The 17,004-nt window shown below is 45.9% G+C and overlaps 1 protein-coding gene across 1 annotated transcript in view; it reads right to left on the bottom strand.

Annotated features, from left to right (window-relative positions):
- The window catches only part of LOC138756974 (dedicator of cytokinesis protein 2-like), a 1,510,503-nt gene that overhangs the window by 5,617 nt on the left and 1,487,882 nt on the right, over positions 1-17,004 (bottom strand). Inside the window, 6 exon segments of the mRNA XM_069923500.1 lie at positions 1,757-1,835; positions 4,381-4,540; positions 6,142-6,287; positions 10,918-11,055; positions 13,604-13,687; positions 16,581-16,757. Coding sequence (XP_069779601.1) covers positions 1,757-1,835; positions 4,381-4,540; positions 6,142-6,287; positions 10,918-11,055; positions 13,604-13,687; positions 16,581-16,757 — 784 coding nt within the window.

Consider the following 17,004-nt stretch of genomic DNA (forward strand, 5'->3'; position numbering starts at 1 on the left):
TTTCTGCTATCTTGGGAAAGAATTTAATTTGGTTGATCCCGCCCACCCCGGCCAAACAATGACAACATATTACAGGAATACCATTAAGAGTGTCTTGTCTGGCTGCATCATTTAGTGGCTCCAAAGCCTCAGACTGGAAGACAATACAGAGGATCATAAAGCCGGCAATAAGATCACTGGGTTCTTTCTCTCCTCTATGGATGACATTCACGGGGAAAGGAGCATTGCTTAAAGAGGGCTCAGATTCTTTCCATCCAGCACCCAGCTACCGTCAAGAAGAAGGTAGAGGAGCTTCGAAATCAGGATTGCCCGGCTGGGAAATAGCTTCTTCCCACAGGCTGTGAGATAAATGAGCATTATCCATGGACTGAGCAAATCATTCCAAAATATTAATATACATTTATTTCAAGTTATATCTTTGTGCTGTGTGATGTGCAGGCACCATGGTCTGGAGAAATGTTGTTTGGACTGGTTGTTTTTGTCCAGTCAGGTGATAATAAACTTGAAATTGAATATGTTCCCTTTTAAAATTTTCCCGAGAAAATTCTTCTCTCGGTTTTTGCAAGGGGGTCTATTGTGGTTCCCAACCCTGATGTGAAAGTGGCTGTTCTATATCTCCCTGCCTATGACTGAGTTTGATCATTTCATTAACGATCTGACAGGGAAGTTCACGCAGGGAGGGGGAGTAACACTGTTTATTGGACAGATCGACTGACTGTTATTGCTTGTTAAAAAGGAAATTAGGATCATTATTATTGCTGGTCAGTCTGCTATAGGAAAGAAAATGTGTTGGATACAGTGAAGAAATTATTTAAATTTTTTAATTTAGACATAAAATAGCCCACGACCCGGTGCCCCCCAATTACACCCAATGAAACTACAATCCTCGTACGGTTTTGAATAGAGGGAGTAATCCAGAGGAAATCCAGACATGCAGACAAGGGGCGAACATACAGACAGCGCTGGATGAGAATGCGACCACAGATGCGGGATTTAATTATAAAGAGAGGCAGGATTAGCTGGGAATTTTCTCCTTGGAGTTTAGGAGGATGAGAACAGACCTTTATAAAGGTTTATAATATCCTGAGGGGCGTTGATGTGGTTAAAAAGCCACAGCCTTGAATCTTAAACTCAAGGGCACACGCTTAAGGTTTAACTTAATTTAAACATACAGCACGTTAACAATCCCTTTTGGCCCATGAACCCGTGCCACCCAAATATCCCAATTAACCTACAAACCTCCATTTTAAAGGGTGGGAGGAAACTGGAGTTCCCAGAGGAAACCCACGCAGACATGGGGAGAACACACAAACTCCTTACAGATAATGCTGGATTCGAACCCTCTGGCACTGTATCAGCATGGTGCGAACAGCTATGCAGACCGTGCTGTCCCAAACAAGAGGGGGTATTTTAAAAAGGACCCAAAGGCCTACCGCCCTCGCACTTCAACTTGATCTTGATGGGTGTATGGACAAGCTGACAGATGAGGGAAGAACAATTGTGTGGTCGGAAGACAGTTCCCTCATACAGCATGGTAACAGCCTAGTTCAACCTACAAAGCCCGTGCCACCCAATTAACCTACACTCCCGGTACGTTTTGAATGGTGGGAAGAGATCGGAGTCCCCATGGAAAACCCACACAGACATGGGGGGAACGCACAAACTCTTTACAGACAGCGCAAGATTAGAACCCCAGTTCCGTTAGCTGGCGCTACTAAGCGCTGCGCCAACCGTGCCTCTCTGAAACAGCCCGTACCTGCACTGATATCCTTGGCAAGGTCCTCTGGCTTTCTCTCCATTGAGCTGCTCGTGAACTGGGGCAAAAGTGAAGGCTCCTAACAATAAACAGAAATGAACATCGTCAGCCGAGTTTACAGATCCCCCACCTCTTTGAGGGATGTCTTCCCTGAAAAGGTTCTCATCCTCTCTTCAAAAGGAGTTCTGTGAGGGCCTCCCTTGCTGCTCTCCATCTCCACTCCCTGCTGCTCTGAAGCTCTACAACCATGTTTTCACCCACAGCCATGTGCCCTTACTGGCTGCTTGCCACCGCCACCATCTGCCAGACTGGGACCACCCACAAATTGGAGGAACAACAGCTCATCTTAGGTCTGGGTACCCACCAACCGGATGGCAATAACATCGACTTCTGTTTCTGTTAAACTGCCCCCCCAACTCTTCTTCCCCATGTTGCCTTTCATCTCTCTGTCTCTATGTCTCTCTTTTTATTTTTCCCTCTGTCTCCCTTCACAGAGGCAAAAACAACCCCCACTTCTCTCTCTCTCTCTCTCACACACACACATACACACACCCACACACATACACACCACACATACACATGCACACACATGCACACACTCCCCACACACACCACACGCACCCCCACATGCACATACACCCCCCCACATGCACACACACACCAACTCGCATACACATCCCCCCCACACATACACGCACACACCCACCCACAGACACACACACACACACACACACACACACACACACACATGCACAATTCTCACCTTTCCTCATCATATTCAATTAACACCTTTGTTGGTCTGGACTCCTTCCCCTGCCATTCTTCAGTCTTTATTCTGATACCTTCTTGTTCTTTGCTTATTCCTTGAAGAAGGGCTCACCCACAAAACATTCGTAATATATCTTTACCTCCTATGGATCCTAGGAGCCCAGCTGAGTTCCTACAGCATTTCTGCATGTTTTTATTACAGATCCCCACCTTCCAGTACTTCCCTGGGGCAGGTTGTTTGAATGAAGTCAGAAGAAGTCAGCGGTGTCCAAACGCAAGGCATAATATAGACAGCTGCTGGTTGCAGCATCTCCTTATTTACAAGCAGTGCTCACTGGATCCCCTCTTCTGCTTTGGTCGCACAGAGTGTGCACATCAGCCATGACACCTCATACTGGGTTTAGGAGCTGGAGGTTCAAGAGTCACTCCAGAGACCTGGTCAGGTGCAGTGAACTGAGATTCACTGGTGACGGGTTGTGCAGATGGCTGGCTCCTCCCCAGGCCCTGCCCCCATCTACCCATATATAACCCAGAGCCATACTGAAGATCCTTGTAGGACCTTACCCTTTGTTATAAGCTGATAAAATTGTGTGTTCTCCCTCCAGTCGTGAGAGCTTTTATTCGCGCTAAATCAGGTAAGTCCAGAGCAGGACGTCTGAAGCCAGGAAACAAAAATGTCTTGCAGATGCTGGAGTCCAGGGTATTGCATAAGAGCACTGGACCAACTCAGCAGGTCATCTAGCATCTAAAGAAAGTAAAGGCAGGCAGCATTTCGGGCCGGAGCCCATCGTCAGGAGGGTCAAAAATCAGGCATTCACCCAAATGAAAAGGTGCAGGTGGGGAGGCAGGGCTTTCTCTCCTGCTTGTCATATTAGGAGATATGCTGGTCAACAAGCTCCAAAGTCTGAGCCTCAGCACCCCACTCTGCAACTGGATCCTTAACTTCCTCAGAGGAAGATCACAGTCAATACAACTTGGAAACAACATCTCCTCCTCATTGTTGAGCAACACAGGTGCACCTCAATGATGTGTGCTTAGCCCACTGCTCTACTCACTCTGCACTCATGACTGGGCGGCCAGGAACAATTCAAATGCTGTCTAAAAATTTGCCGATGACCTCATGGTCATTGGTAGTATCACAGACACCAATGAAAATGCGTACGGGAGAGAGCTAGATCAGTGGTGTCACAGCAACCTTACACTCAACATAGGCAAAACCAAGGAGCTGATTGTGGACTTCAGGAGAACACGAACAAGTCCTCATCGAGGGGTCAGCAGCGCAAGGGGTCAAGAACTTCAAATTCTTGGGTGTCGACATTTCTGAGGATCTGAACATTTAAGAGGGTCTTCATGTCAATGCAATCACGAAGGAGGCCCACCGGCAGCCATACTTCATGAGGAAATTTGTTACGTCACCAAATTTCTACTGTGGAGAGCATTCTCTCTGGTTCCATCACTATCTGGTACGGAAATGACAATGCGTAGAACAGGAAGGTGTGAACTCGGCCAGCACCCTCATGGGCGCCAGACTTCATCCATTGTGGACATCTATCTCCAAGAGTCGGTGGCTTTAAGAAACCAACCTCTACCCTCAACGACCCCCAACACCCAGGCCATGTCCTCTTCACGCTGGTTGAACACCCAGCGGCACAATAACAGCTTCTTCCCCTCAGAGATCAGATTTACAAATGGACAAGGAACCACAGACACTATCTCACTTTGATTGCACTATTCAATTCTTTTTGAAATTTAAATTCTAGCAATACTTGCACCTGTAATGCTGCGACAAAACAAATCATTTTGTGACTCCTGCCCATGACAATAAATTCTGTGATTCTGATTCCGCATTCTCTAACCTCAGTGATATCGGAAGAGGCGGTGAACATGGGTGATTTGATAGGGCCATGGAGTCTGCTGGTCGTATTCTCCCTCTTGGTCACCTTCTTCTCCTCACTCTCTTTCGTCATGGTGTCCAGGGAACGAATGCTTTGCTTCTTTGGTAAAGGTGGCTCCATGCTGCAAAGAACAATACTTGCATTAAATAGCATGGGAGCATAGTTTACTACTGAGATATAATGGTTCCTACCTACATTTTACTCATAGCTTGATGAAGGGTTCAAGCACGCAACGTTGGTTATGTACCTTTCTCTTTGCTATAAAAAGTATGCTATGTGACCTGCTAAGTTTCTCTAACATGGTGTTTTTACCCTAATTCTTCATTCTTTTGCCTTTGAGGCATATGATACGGTCATAGTTCGCACAAAACTATTACAGCGCCAGCGACCCAGGTTTGAATCCAGCACTTTCTGTAAGGAGGTTGTACGTATGTTCTCCCCGTGTCTGCATGGATTTTCTCCCATGTTCCAAAGATGTACAAGGTTCATTGGTCACATGAGTATATTTGGGCCTGTAATAGTGTTGCATCCCTCAATTAAATATGGGGAAAAGTTTGTACTGTATCCATGCCCTCCGAACATTATTGACATGTTCAAAGCTTGGGATCAAATCCAGCAACTACAACTGAGACCATGAAACGTGGGAGCAGAATTAGGCCAGTCTATTCAAATCACTGGCTTACATATTTCTCCTCTCAACCCCATTCTCCTGCCTTCTCTCCCATAACCTTTAATCAATCTCCTCTTGATAACAATATTACAGTAAAACCCCCAGTTATCTGGAACCTATGGGGATTGGTAGATATCAGATAAGTGAATTTTCTGGTTGCTTGAGATTGCGTGTTAATTGACTAATGAACTAAAGGCAAGGCTCACCAATTTTAAATTTTTGTATTTTTTTACATATATTTTCTGCAATTTTTTTTGCTGGTTGCTTGAGGCTGCAGATTGCTTGAATCCCCTGTTTACCTATTTGCTATTATTGACTATATGAGTTGACCTGCCTGGATAACATGCAGGTTGCATCTTTTCATTGCATTTCAGTACTTCTATTAATTCCATTCAATTATATAGTCATATAACCTTATAACAATTACAGTGTGGAAACAGGCCACATTGGCCCTCCTTGCCTGCACCGATTTAAGTGAACTCCACTAGTCCCACCTACCTGCTTCTTGCCAATAACCGTCCAGCCTCCTCACATCCAACCTCCTCTTAAATGATAAAACTGACCCCGTTGCAGCCACCTCTTCCAGAAGGTTATTCCACTCAGCCACCACTCTCTGAATGAAGAAGCTTCCTCTTAAGTTACTTCTAAACTTTTCCCCCCTCACTCTTAACTTATGACCTCCTCATTCCAATCTCTCCTACCCTCAAGAGGAAGAGCCTGTTCAAATCTACTCTATCTATTCCCCTCATAATTTTATATACCTCTATCAAATCCCCCCTCAACCTTGTACAATCCAATGAATAAAGACCTAGTCTACTCAATCTTTCTCCGTATTCTATATACTGCAATCCAGGCAACATTTTAGAAAATCATCTCTGCACCCTCTCTACCTTATTGATATCCTTCCTATAATTTGGAGACAGAGGAAAGCTTAGGTATACTGTGCTGGGAATCTCTGTGCTTTGGGATTATATTGGAAATGGAATTGTTTTTGTAAAATGCTTTGGGAAGTAACAAAGACACAAATACACAGCTAATCTTCTTTTACGTACTTGTCCCCAAAAGTCTTGGATTCCCTGTCGTAGATGATGGAACTCAATGAACTTGAAGAGATGACTGATAGAGGCCGATAGGATGGGATCATTGAACGAGGCCGGCTCCCACCTCCTCCAGCTCCTCGTCTCTCCTCGGAAAATGACTGGAAAAGATCACCGTGCGCAAGAACGTTTATTTCCAAGAAATTAGCGTCAAGATGGCAAAAACTCAGGATAATTTGGGAATCTCACACACTGTCTAAAAAGAGAGCAAAATGCAGAGGCAATACAAAAAAGTGCAACATCTATATTCAAGGTGGAAAGGGTGAGCAAATTTGGGAGTAACTACGTCAGAGGATCTTTCCTGAACCCAACACACTAAAGGCATCGTGAAGAGAGAACGTCAGTACCTCTATTTCCTCAGGAGTTTGCAGTGGTTTGGGATGACAGCGGAAACCCTGGCAAGTTTCTGCAGATGTACGGTGGATAGTGCACTGACCGGCTGCATCATGGTCTGCATGTAAAGTGTAAAGCCCTGCAAATAGGTAGTGGACACAGCCCAGGACATCACAGGCAAACCCCTTCCCACCAATGAGAACATCTACTGGAAACGTTGTCATTGGAGAGGAGCAGCAATCACCAATGGTCCACATCACCCAGCACACACTCTGTTCTCCCTGCTGCCATCAGGAAAGAGGTGTAGGGGCCACAAGACTCGCACCACCCGGTTCAGGAACAGCCTCTACCCCTCCACCATCAGACTCCTCAACAACAAACTCAATCAAGGACCCATTTGAAGACTTACTTTGCAATTTTTTCTCTATTCATTGGACAATTTGTTTACATTTCTTTACTTGTTTACATATGTATGTTGAATACAATTTTATTTATGGTACTCAACCTCGCCTACAGGAAAAAAGGATCTCAGGGTGGTATGTGATGTACTCTGACAATAAATCTGAAATCTGGACCTGAAGGGTGATAATGGAACTGAGAGGCTTCAACTAACAGGGAAGTATGAAGATTTTTGAGTTGTATAACTGATTGCTAATTTCTAGACCAGATCTCATTGCAACAGCTGGGAAATTTAAACTCAAATAAACCCAGAAGAAAATGCTTGCAATGGTGACCAATCGGAACAACCCACCAGCGATTATGGGGATAATAGGTGCCATTCTTACCCAGTCTCTCCTTTGGCCCACCAAAACGAATGTCAGGGTTGTAGGTGATGTCATGTATGTACCCTGAAAATAAAGTTGAACTTGCACTTTGTTGACTCCTAACAGCCCTCTGGAATGCCAAGGAGGCCATTCCACTCATGCAAAAATGTGGGAACTTGTCAGTGCTGTCTATATCCCTCCCACTCTATGAATGAAACTAACACATATCTGTGACCAGAATGGAGTAAATTCTGAATTTATAGGACAGGTGTGTCCATTATCCAGGGTAGTTGGTAATAAGTCCAAGAAGGAATTTTGACAGAGTTCAGATCTTCTCTTTTAAGCGACGTAGGTGACTTAATCGAGATGTATAAGATTACGAGGGTCTTAGAGTGAAATATCAGCGCCTTTTCCCTGGGGTGACAATAGTAAATACCAGTGGGCATCTGTTCAAGGTGAGTGGAGGAAAGTTTTGGAGAAATGTCAGAGGTCATTTTTTTTTTAAAAACAGAGTGGTGGGTGCCTAGAAGGCATTGCTGGGGGTGGGGGGTGGGGGTAATAGTAGAGGCTGGTACAATGGGAACATTTAAAAGACTCTAAGGCAGGCACGTGGATGTGAGAAAAGTAGAGGTTTATGGTCAAGGGGTGGGGGGAGAAAAATTAGGTTGCTGTTTAGTATGTTTATAAAGGCCAGTACATCATTGTGTGTACTGTGCTGTGATGTTCTATGAATTACAGTGGAATATCCTTTCCCTGTATGTGGTTAAAATGCAGGATTTTCAACCACCTGATGGGACCTGAATCAGGGGGGGCCAGGAGAAAGAAAATTATAGGTAAATGTAAGAGGTGAGTTACAGAGTGGGACAAGGCCAAACTGGCACAAACCAGAGGGCTGTATGATTACCATAGCAAAACTCATAGCACCAGTGACCGGCACTCTCTGTAAGGAATTTGTACATTCTCTCAATGCCTGCATGCATTTCCTATGGGTGCAATGGTTTCCTTCTACCATTCAAAATGACCGGGGTTGTAGGTCCATTGGGTGCCATGGGATTGTGGGCTGAAAGGGCCTGTTACCGCGTTGTATGTCAGTCAGTATGTTTGTCCATGTGGGGTGAATTGCTTGGGGAAGAGTGTTGTAATTGGTCCCTGCAGCCATCAGGTTCCTGAATTAACCCCACAGCAGTACGATCCATCTTGGGGTTGTTTGGTCCTAACTGATCTTTCTTTCCCTTACAATCCCATGCTCTGTATGGATGAAAGAGATAACCTATTCTGCCTGCTTACTGAAGAACCCTTCCCTCTGTACGAGGTATAATGTGATAAGTAATGCTCAATTTCTAACTTTGTCATGCTAATATGTCCTGGTCACCTCATGGTTGGGTGGTGTTAACATATCTGTTCACTGCAGTGCCTTCACCACAAAACCTGGGCACCACTTGGGTGGCATGGTTGGTGTCTTCTCTTTGGCTTGGCTTCGCGGACGAAGATTTATGGAGGGGGTAAAAGTCCATGTCAGCTGCAGGCTCGTTTGTGGCTGACAAGTCCGATGCGGGACAGGCAGACACGGTTGCAGCGACTGCAGGGGAAAATTGGTTGGTTGGGGTTGGGTGTTGGGTTTTTCCTCCTTTGCCTTTTGTCAGTGAGGTGGGCTCTGCGGTCTTCTTCAAAGGAGGTTGCTGCCCGCCAAACTGTGAGGCGCCAAGATGCACGGTTTGAGGCGATATCAGCCCACTGGCGGTGGTCAATGTGGCAGGCACCAAGAGATTTCTTTAGGCAGTCCTTGTACCTTTTCTTTGGTGCACCTCTGTCACAGTGGCCAGTGGAGAGCTCACCATATAACACGATCTTGGGAAGGCGATGGTCCTCCATTCTGGAGACGTGACCCACCCAGTGCAGCTGGATCTTCAGCAGCGTGGACTCGATGCTGTCGACCTCTGCCATCATGAGTACTTCGACGTTAGGGATGAAAGCGCTCCAATGGATGTTGAGGATGGAGCGGAGACAACGCTTGTGGAAGCGTTCTAGCAGCCGTAGGTGATGCCGGTAGAGGACCCATGATTCGGAGCCGAACAGGAGTGTGGGTATGACAACGGCTCTGTATACGCTTATCTTTGTGAGGTTTTTCAGTTGGTTGTTTTTCCAGACTCTTTTGTGTAGTCTTCCAAAGGCGCTATTTGCCTTGGCGAGTCTGTTGTCTATCTCATTGTCGATCCTTGCATCTGATGAAATGGTGCAGCCGAGATAGGTAAACTGGTTGACCGTTTTGAGTTTTGTGTGCCCGATGGAGATGTGGGGGGGCTGGTAGTCATGGTGGGGAGCTGGCTGATGGAGGACCTCAGTTTTCTTCAGGCTGACTTCCAGGCCAAACATTTTGGCAGTTTCCGTAAAACAGGACGTCAAGCGCTGAAGAGCTGGCTCTGAATGGGCAACTAAAGCGGCATCGTCTGCAAAGAGTAGTTCACGGACAAGTTTCTCTTGTGTCTTGGTGTGAGCTTGCAGGCGCCTCAGATTGAAGAGACTGCCATCCGTGCGATACCGGATGTAAACAGCGTCTTCATTGTTGAGGTCTTTCATGGCTTGGTTCAGCATCATGCTGAAGAAGATTGAAAAGAGGGTTGGTGCGAGAACACAGCCTTGCTTCACGCCATTGTTAATGGAGAAGGGTTCAGAGAGCTCATTGCTGTATCGGGACCGGGGTTTTAATCCCACGCTGTCTATAAGGAGTTTGCATGTTCTCTCTGTGTCTGTGTGGGTTTTCCCAGGGAGGCCTGGATTCCTCCCACTGTTCGAAATGTACTGGGGGTTTATATTAATTTTGTGGGCGAAATGGCTTGTTAGCATGCTGAATGTCTACATTTAGAATGTAATTTAAAAAAAAAATGTGTGTTCACGAATGGGCCGACCAATTCATACCCATTTCTTTTTTCAACACACAACCTGCTGGAGGTACTCATCAGGTTGAGAAGTATCAGTGGGAGACAAAGAATGATCGACCTTTCAGAGAGGAATCCTTTGCGATGAAGGATTCCAATCCGAAATGTGGACCATCTTTTCCTCCCACTGATGCTGTTCGACCCACTTGAGTTCCTCCAGCATGTTGTGTGTAGCTCCAGAATCCAGCTTCCACAGCCTCTCGTGTTCTATCATTTCTTTGTTCCCCTGAAAAGGATAATACATCTTGGAACATCCTTAGTAAAAACACAAAGCAGGAGAAACTCAGCTGGTCAAACAGTGTCCTTTATAGAGCAAAGATAAAAATACAGAACCAATGTTTAGGGCTTCAGCACTTGTGGGTGTTTGACCTGCTGAGTTACTCCAGTATTGTGTTTCTCCTTCATTCATGGTATCTGCAGACTTCTATGTTTTACATGGAACACCCTTAATTATTTCCTGTACGATCCAAGCATCTCTTTGCTATGATTATGGGAAAATAAGAAATTGTTTCAGTATAAAGCCCTCCGAGTCTGCTCTGTCATTCAGATCGTCCTCGACGTACTCTTCCTTTCAACCCAGTCTCTGCTTCCCGAAGGACTTGTTGGCATCAGGCCTTTGAACTAATAACAATGGCCTCCTACCCTCAACCCCCTGGCACTGTTCACACACACCCCGGCCCCGGCACTCTGTCACTTACCAGATCTCGCACCCCATATTGACTCTCCACTTTGGCCTTCAAATGAGCAAAACACTCCTCCATCCGTTCATGGAAGGGTTTCAGAGCTTCTGTGACCTTCTTCCCATGAATCTGAATCCCTTCTGTCAGCAGTGGGATCTTCAGGGGAGAGGAATAAAGAGTCATCACATCTATTAGGAATTTCACTGGTGCTTTATTTTAAAGACAAAGGACATCAAAAGGTACGTCAAAGTTGCATTGAATTTACGTTAATGCAGAGCTGGGGTGAACAAATCCAATTTTACCAAAGCCCCTAGCTTTGTCGACATGATGGAGCAAGGTTGACAGACCTAAGGCTTTGCTCTTTGGCGCGACGAAGGTTACATAGAAGATTATTAAGAAGATGAGGTAGGGTTGACAACCAGCACCTTTTCCCCCGATCGACAAGAGCAAATGCCAGAGGACATCAGTTTAAGGTGAGTGGAGAAAAGTTTAGGGGAGATATCAGAGGTATGTTTTTTACATGGAGAATGGTGGGTGTCTGGAATGTATTGCCAGGAGTGGTGATGGAGTCTGGTACAAAAGGGACATTCAAAAGATTCTTAGACGGGCATATGGATGTCAGAAGAATGCAGGGTTATGGGTGTGAGGTAGGGAAGGATACTGTTGTTGTGGAGTAGGCCTATGCTGTAGTGATCAGGATCTTGCCTGAATTGTCAAATAAGTCTTAAAAATTAAGGTTAGCAGAGCTGGGACTTTTCTGTTTGCAGTGCAGAAGAATCAGAGGAGACTGAATAGCGGTCTACAAGATTCTGAGAGGCATAGATAAGGTGGTCAGCCTTTTTCTCAGGGCAGGAATAGCAAACACCAGGGGACATCTTTACAGTGAAGGGAGGAAAGTTTAGAAAAGACATCAGGGGTAAGTGTTTTACACAAAGACTTGTGGGTGTTTGGAATGCCTTGCCAGGGGTGGTGGTGGAAACTGAAAGATTAAGGCCATTTAAGTAACTCCTACACAGGTGCATGGATGAAAAAAAAACAGAGGGTTATGAAGTAGGAAGGATTAATTTTTTTTGGTTGGAATATATAGATTGGCACAACATCGAAGGCCAAAGGGCTGTACCGTGCTGTAATGTTTGGTTCTAGGTTCTTCTCCCTTCTCCCATCAGGGAGAAGGTACAAGAATGTGAATGCATGCACCAACGGGTTCAAAGACAATTTATTTCACCAAAACATTAGGCTCTTGAACGAATCCCAAAACAGTGTTTATCACTGTAATTGGTCATGGAGTTATGCAGTGTGAAAACAGGCTGTACTACCTACACCAACCATTATGTTCCAGCCACACTATTGCAACCTGCCCATGTTTGGCCCATTTCCCTCAGAACCTATCCTATCCATCTACCTGTCCCATTTTTTCTTATATATTGCAATAGAACCTGCCTCAACCACTCTCTCTGTCAGCCCATTCCATACCCCCTCCACCCTCTGTGTAAAAAAAAAACCTGTTATTCTTCAGGTTCCTGTTATTTCTCTCTCCCCTCACTGTCTTCTGGTTACTGATTCCTCTACTCTGGGCCAAAGAACTTGCACGTTCACCTGATCCAGTAGCTCCCACGATTTTGTGCACCTCCATGAGATGGCCTGTCATCCTCCTGCGCTCCAAGGAAATAAAGCTCCGGCCTGCTCAACCTGTCCCTATAAATGCAGGCCCCCCCGAGTCTGGGTAACATCCTCATAAATCTCCTCTGGACCTTCTCCAGCTTGATAACATCTTTCCTGTAACGTGATGACCAAAACTGAACACAATACTCCAAGTGAGGCCTCACTAACGTCTTACAAAACTGCAAACATGACCTTGCAACTTCTGAACTCAATGTATTCTAGCTGACAAAGGCCAATGTGCCTAAAGCCTTCTTGATCACCCTATCAACTGGTTACACCACTTTCAAGTTACCATGTAGCTATACTCCAAGATCATTCTGCTCTATAACATGCCCTAGACCCCCCCCCCACCTCCATTCACTGTGCCTCCCCAACACAGGTAACACCTCCAAAATTGCAACAGCTAACTTTTTTTTAGATCAAGCACGGTAACAGGCTTTTCCACCCCATGAGCCCGCCCATCCACATGACTAATTAACCGACTAACTCTTGACATCCTTGGAAACATAGGGAGGAAAACAGGAGAAAACCCACAATGAGACGGGGAGAACGTACAAACTCCTTACCAGCAGCACCGGATTTGAACCTGATTCACCGACACTGTTGTAGCATTGTGTTAACCACTACACTAACTGGGCCGCCCTGTGTTCTTCTATCAACCGTCTGCCCAACCATCAAGATCTTTCTGCAATCTTTGGCAAGAGGTTGCACTACCTACAATGCCAGAGACTTTAGTGGCATCTGCTCATCATGGCAGATACATTTTCACCTCCATCATTCATCTTTTTATTTAATTTGCAATCTGAAATAGTCCTTTTCTCATAACCTGTTAGACTCTTCGCAGTATGAGCCTTCTCATTTCACTGTGACAAATAAATCCTTGGCTTTGGTGAGGAAAGATGGAAGACGGCTATAGTGAGGCATGAATGCTTACACGCCTTTGTTGGACCGAATGACCTGAACCTTCTCAGCCATTGGAACCCACTTTTTTCCATTTACGTCTGAAGCACGACATAGTCATAAGGCTTTGGATTTTGCTCACCTGCCAGGCGATGAGATCCTTTAGCTTTGTGATATTGTCTATATCTTCGGGGTGGCTGCTCATATATTTTTCAGTAAAGAAGGCCTAGGGTACAAAATGATGGAGCATCAGCTAAAAGATGCACTCCTTGTCACTGAGTGGCCGCACATGGTCACCCTTCTACATCAGCAATATAGCAATCTCAGTGGGAGAAAAGTTCAGGGGGAGATGTCAGGGGAAGGCTTTTCACACAGAGAGTGGTGGGGGCTCGGAATGGATTGCCAGAGGTGGTGGTGGAGGCTGGCAAAAGTAGAGACACTCAAAGGACTCTTATACCCCTTTTACACAGAGATCCCACTTACTTGACATGTGAACGACCTGTGTTTAAAGCCAGATAGGGTCATTCACACTGATCCAAGGAAAGCTAGGTCGAAATGCATTGGCTCTGATTTTACCTACCTTGACAGGTAATACACGGGATGAAAATGATCCCCCCCCCCCATCCCATGTTCATTGTACTCATACCGATAAGTGAAGCAGTTAATAGGTGGTTAATTCCTTTTTTTTAAGGGCAGTGTAAAAAGGATACTGAGAGGGGAGGGTAAGGTCTGGGCCTGATGTCCCACTCACCCAGGGAAAGTGCACGCATAATCCATCACTTCTCCTTTCTCAGTGTAGTGATTGCCGCGTGGCCACGGTTTGGCTTCCCAGACAGGAGATCACTGCAAGTGGCCCCTCCTACATTACTGCATCTGTAGCAACACCTTCTCATTGGTGTCCTCCATTTTCACTGAGTTTGCTATGCCGTGGCATGACCCAGTGTTCGATGGTATAACTGGGTGGGTGGGCGGGACTCGTTAGCCTTGGTTGGCAGCCAGCCTAATAGAAGGAAAACTCGGATTTCAAACCTGGGCAGATGGGGCTTGTTAGCCTTCTCAGGCCATCCATCTAGGAGAAAGACACTCTGATGTAACACCTATGACCCGAAGACCTGGCTGTCACCGCCCCGGCGTGCTCGGCTGTGGCGTATAAACCCCGGGTGTAAAGGGTGGGGCTAGTTCTGCACACATCACACTCCATCTAAAAATTCCATTGTGCAGGCTCGAAGGACATGTCTACGATCCTTCCTGGATCTTTGTTTGCGAAGCCAGGCCACGAAAATGGGTATTGGAAAGGCAGATGGATGTGTGAAAATGGAGGGTTAGTTCAATTTCAAGTTTATTATCATTAGATTGTACAGGTAGAGCCCAACGAAACAGCGTTCTCCGGTTCTCGCTGAAGAAACATGCAAATTACAAACAAATGATATTTTTCTTTGGCTTGGCTTCGCGGACGAAGATTTATGGAGGGGGTAAAAAGTCCACGTCAGCTGCAGGCTCGTTTGTGGCTGACCAGTCCGATGCGGGACAGGCAGACACGATTGCAGCGGTTGCAAGGGAAAATTGGTGGGTTGGGGTTGGGTGTTGGGTTTTTCCTCCTTTGTCTTTTGTCAGTGAGGTGAGCTCTGCGGTCTTCTTCAAAGGAGGTTGCTGCCCGCCGAACTGTGAGGCGCCAAGATGCACGGTTTGAGGCGATATCAGCCCACTGGCGGTGGTCAATGTGGCAGGCACCAAGAGATTTCTTTAGGCAGTCCTTGTACCTTTTCTTTGGTGCACCTCTGTCACGGTGGCCAGTGGAGAGCTCGCCATATAACACGATCTTGGGAAGGCGATGGTCCTCCATTCTGGAGACGTGACCCACCCAGCACAGCTGGATCTTCAGCAGCGTGGACTTGATGCTGTCGACCTCTGCCATCTCGAGTACTTCGACATTAGGGGTGTAAGCGCTCCAATGGATGTTGAGGATGGAGCGAAGTCAACGCTGGTGGAAGCGTTCTAGGAGCCGTAGGTGGTGCCGGTAGAGGACCCATGATTCGGAGCCGAACAGGAGTGTGGGTATGACAACGGCTCTGTATACGCTTATCTTTGTGAGGTTTTTGATATACAGGCAGTACATAGATACAATATAAAAATAAATAAATATTGTTTAATAAATAGTAGAGTACTTGAGGGTTAGTACAAGCAATTCTTTTGATAATTCAGCAGGTCTCACGACCCGTGGTTATGGGTTTCAGGATATGGAAAAATTTGACTGTTGTGGGCTAGGTTTACATACATTGTGGGCTGAAGGGCCTGTACTGTACTGCGATGTTCTATATGAGGGCAGAATTTATTTTTCCTGTTTGCATTGCTCCAGTAAATTCCTGCTGACCAAACCGTGAGGAGGAGTGGGATAGGTTTCAACCAACTTGAGTCTAGTTTTTGGAAAAAAATTTCCTTCTTCCATGCCTTTCTGCTCTGTCATGGATAAACTGAAACGTTTTCCCTCAATTTTTATTCCAACTGTTCCACATACCCATATGGTTCAAGGTAGATAGATGTGGAGAAGTTAAAGTGGCTACTTAAGTCTGATGGAGGGATGATGAAGGATTAATGGGATTATTGGCTGGCACGGTTAGCATGACGCGGGTTCGAATCCAGCGCTGTCTGCGAGGAGTTTGCGTGTTCTGCCCGTGCTGTGCTCCGGTTTCCTTCAAAACGGACTGGGGTTGTAATTGGGGGTCATGTGGGCGAAAGGGCTTGTTACTGGGCTGTACATCTGAATTTTAAATTTAATATCAGATGGGAATAATATTGGTTGGGTCCTGACAGTCAGCATGGACTCGATGGGCCAAAGGGCCTGTTTCCATGCAATATTTCTCTGCGCGTTGTCGAACAGGAAGGAGAGTTAAGGTCACATGGCCTGGTGTCAATGTCCCTCTTCAGACTCGAATAAATAAGTTTACCTTGCCATCCACACACAGTGGGAGACTGGTGTGCAGCCCTTGCCTGCTTTCCTTCCTATAATGCAGCACCAGTTACCCTTTGAGCCCCTAATGCATTGGCTGCGATGTGTTTTGAGGAGGGGTCAGTGTGTTGGAGGTTCAAGCCTTCCCACGCTGAGTGAACACTGAACTCACCTTCTCGTACTTGGCAAATCCCCCCATAACTGCAGGGTCCACGATGCCATTGAGGAGCATGGACAGAGGGTTGATGGAAAGGTTCGGATCGCTGTGGTGCTGGTTGATCATAGTCAGTATCTTGTCATTGCTGGTCTGCATCGTCTCGATGGCATTTTCCAATGGACTTATGCAGGTCTGTGGAATAAACAGGCCACCAATTAATTCATATAGAAAACAAGAGTCAACTTTTCACTTTGTTCCTGGACCTTTTTCTCCAGCTGATATTAAAACTCAAATCTGGCTTTATGGAGTTAAACAAGAAATTCTGCAGATAGAATTTGTGGAAAATCACAGTTATGCCATGATTGGCTGCTGCCGGCTGGATACGCCTCCCGAGACCGATCTGACCTATAGCCCCTTGCACATTTCCCCCTTTTCTCTT

The sequence above is a fragment of the Narcine bancroftii genome, chromosome 3, assembly GCF_036971445.1.
Source record: "Narcine bancroftii isolate sNarBan1 chromosome 3, sNarBan1.hap1, whole genome shotgun sequence".
In the NCBI taxonomy this organism is placed as follows: domain Eukaryota; kingdom Metazoa; phylum Chordata; class Chondrichthyes; order Torpediniformes; family Narcinidae; genus Narcine; species Narcine bancroftii.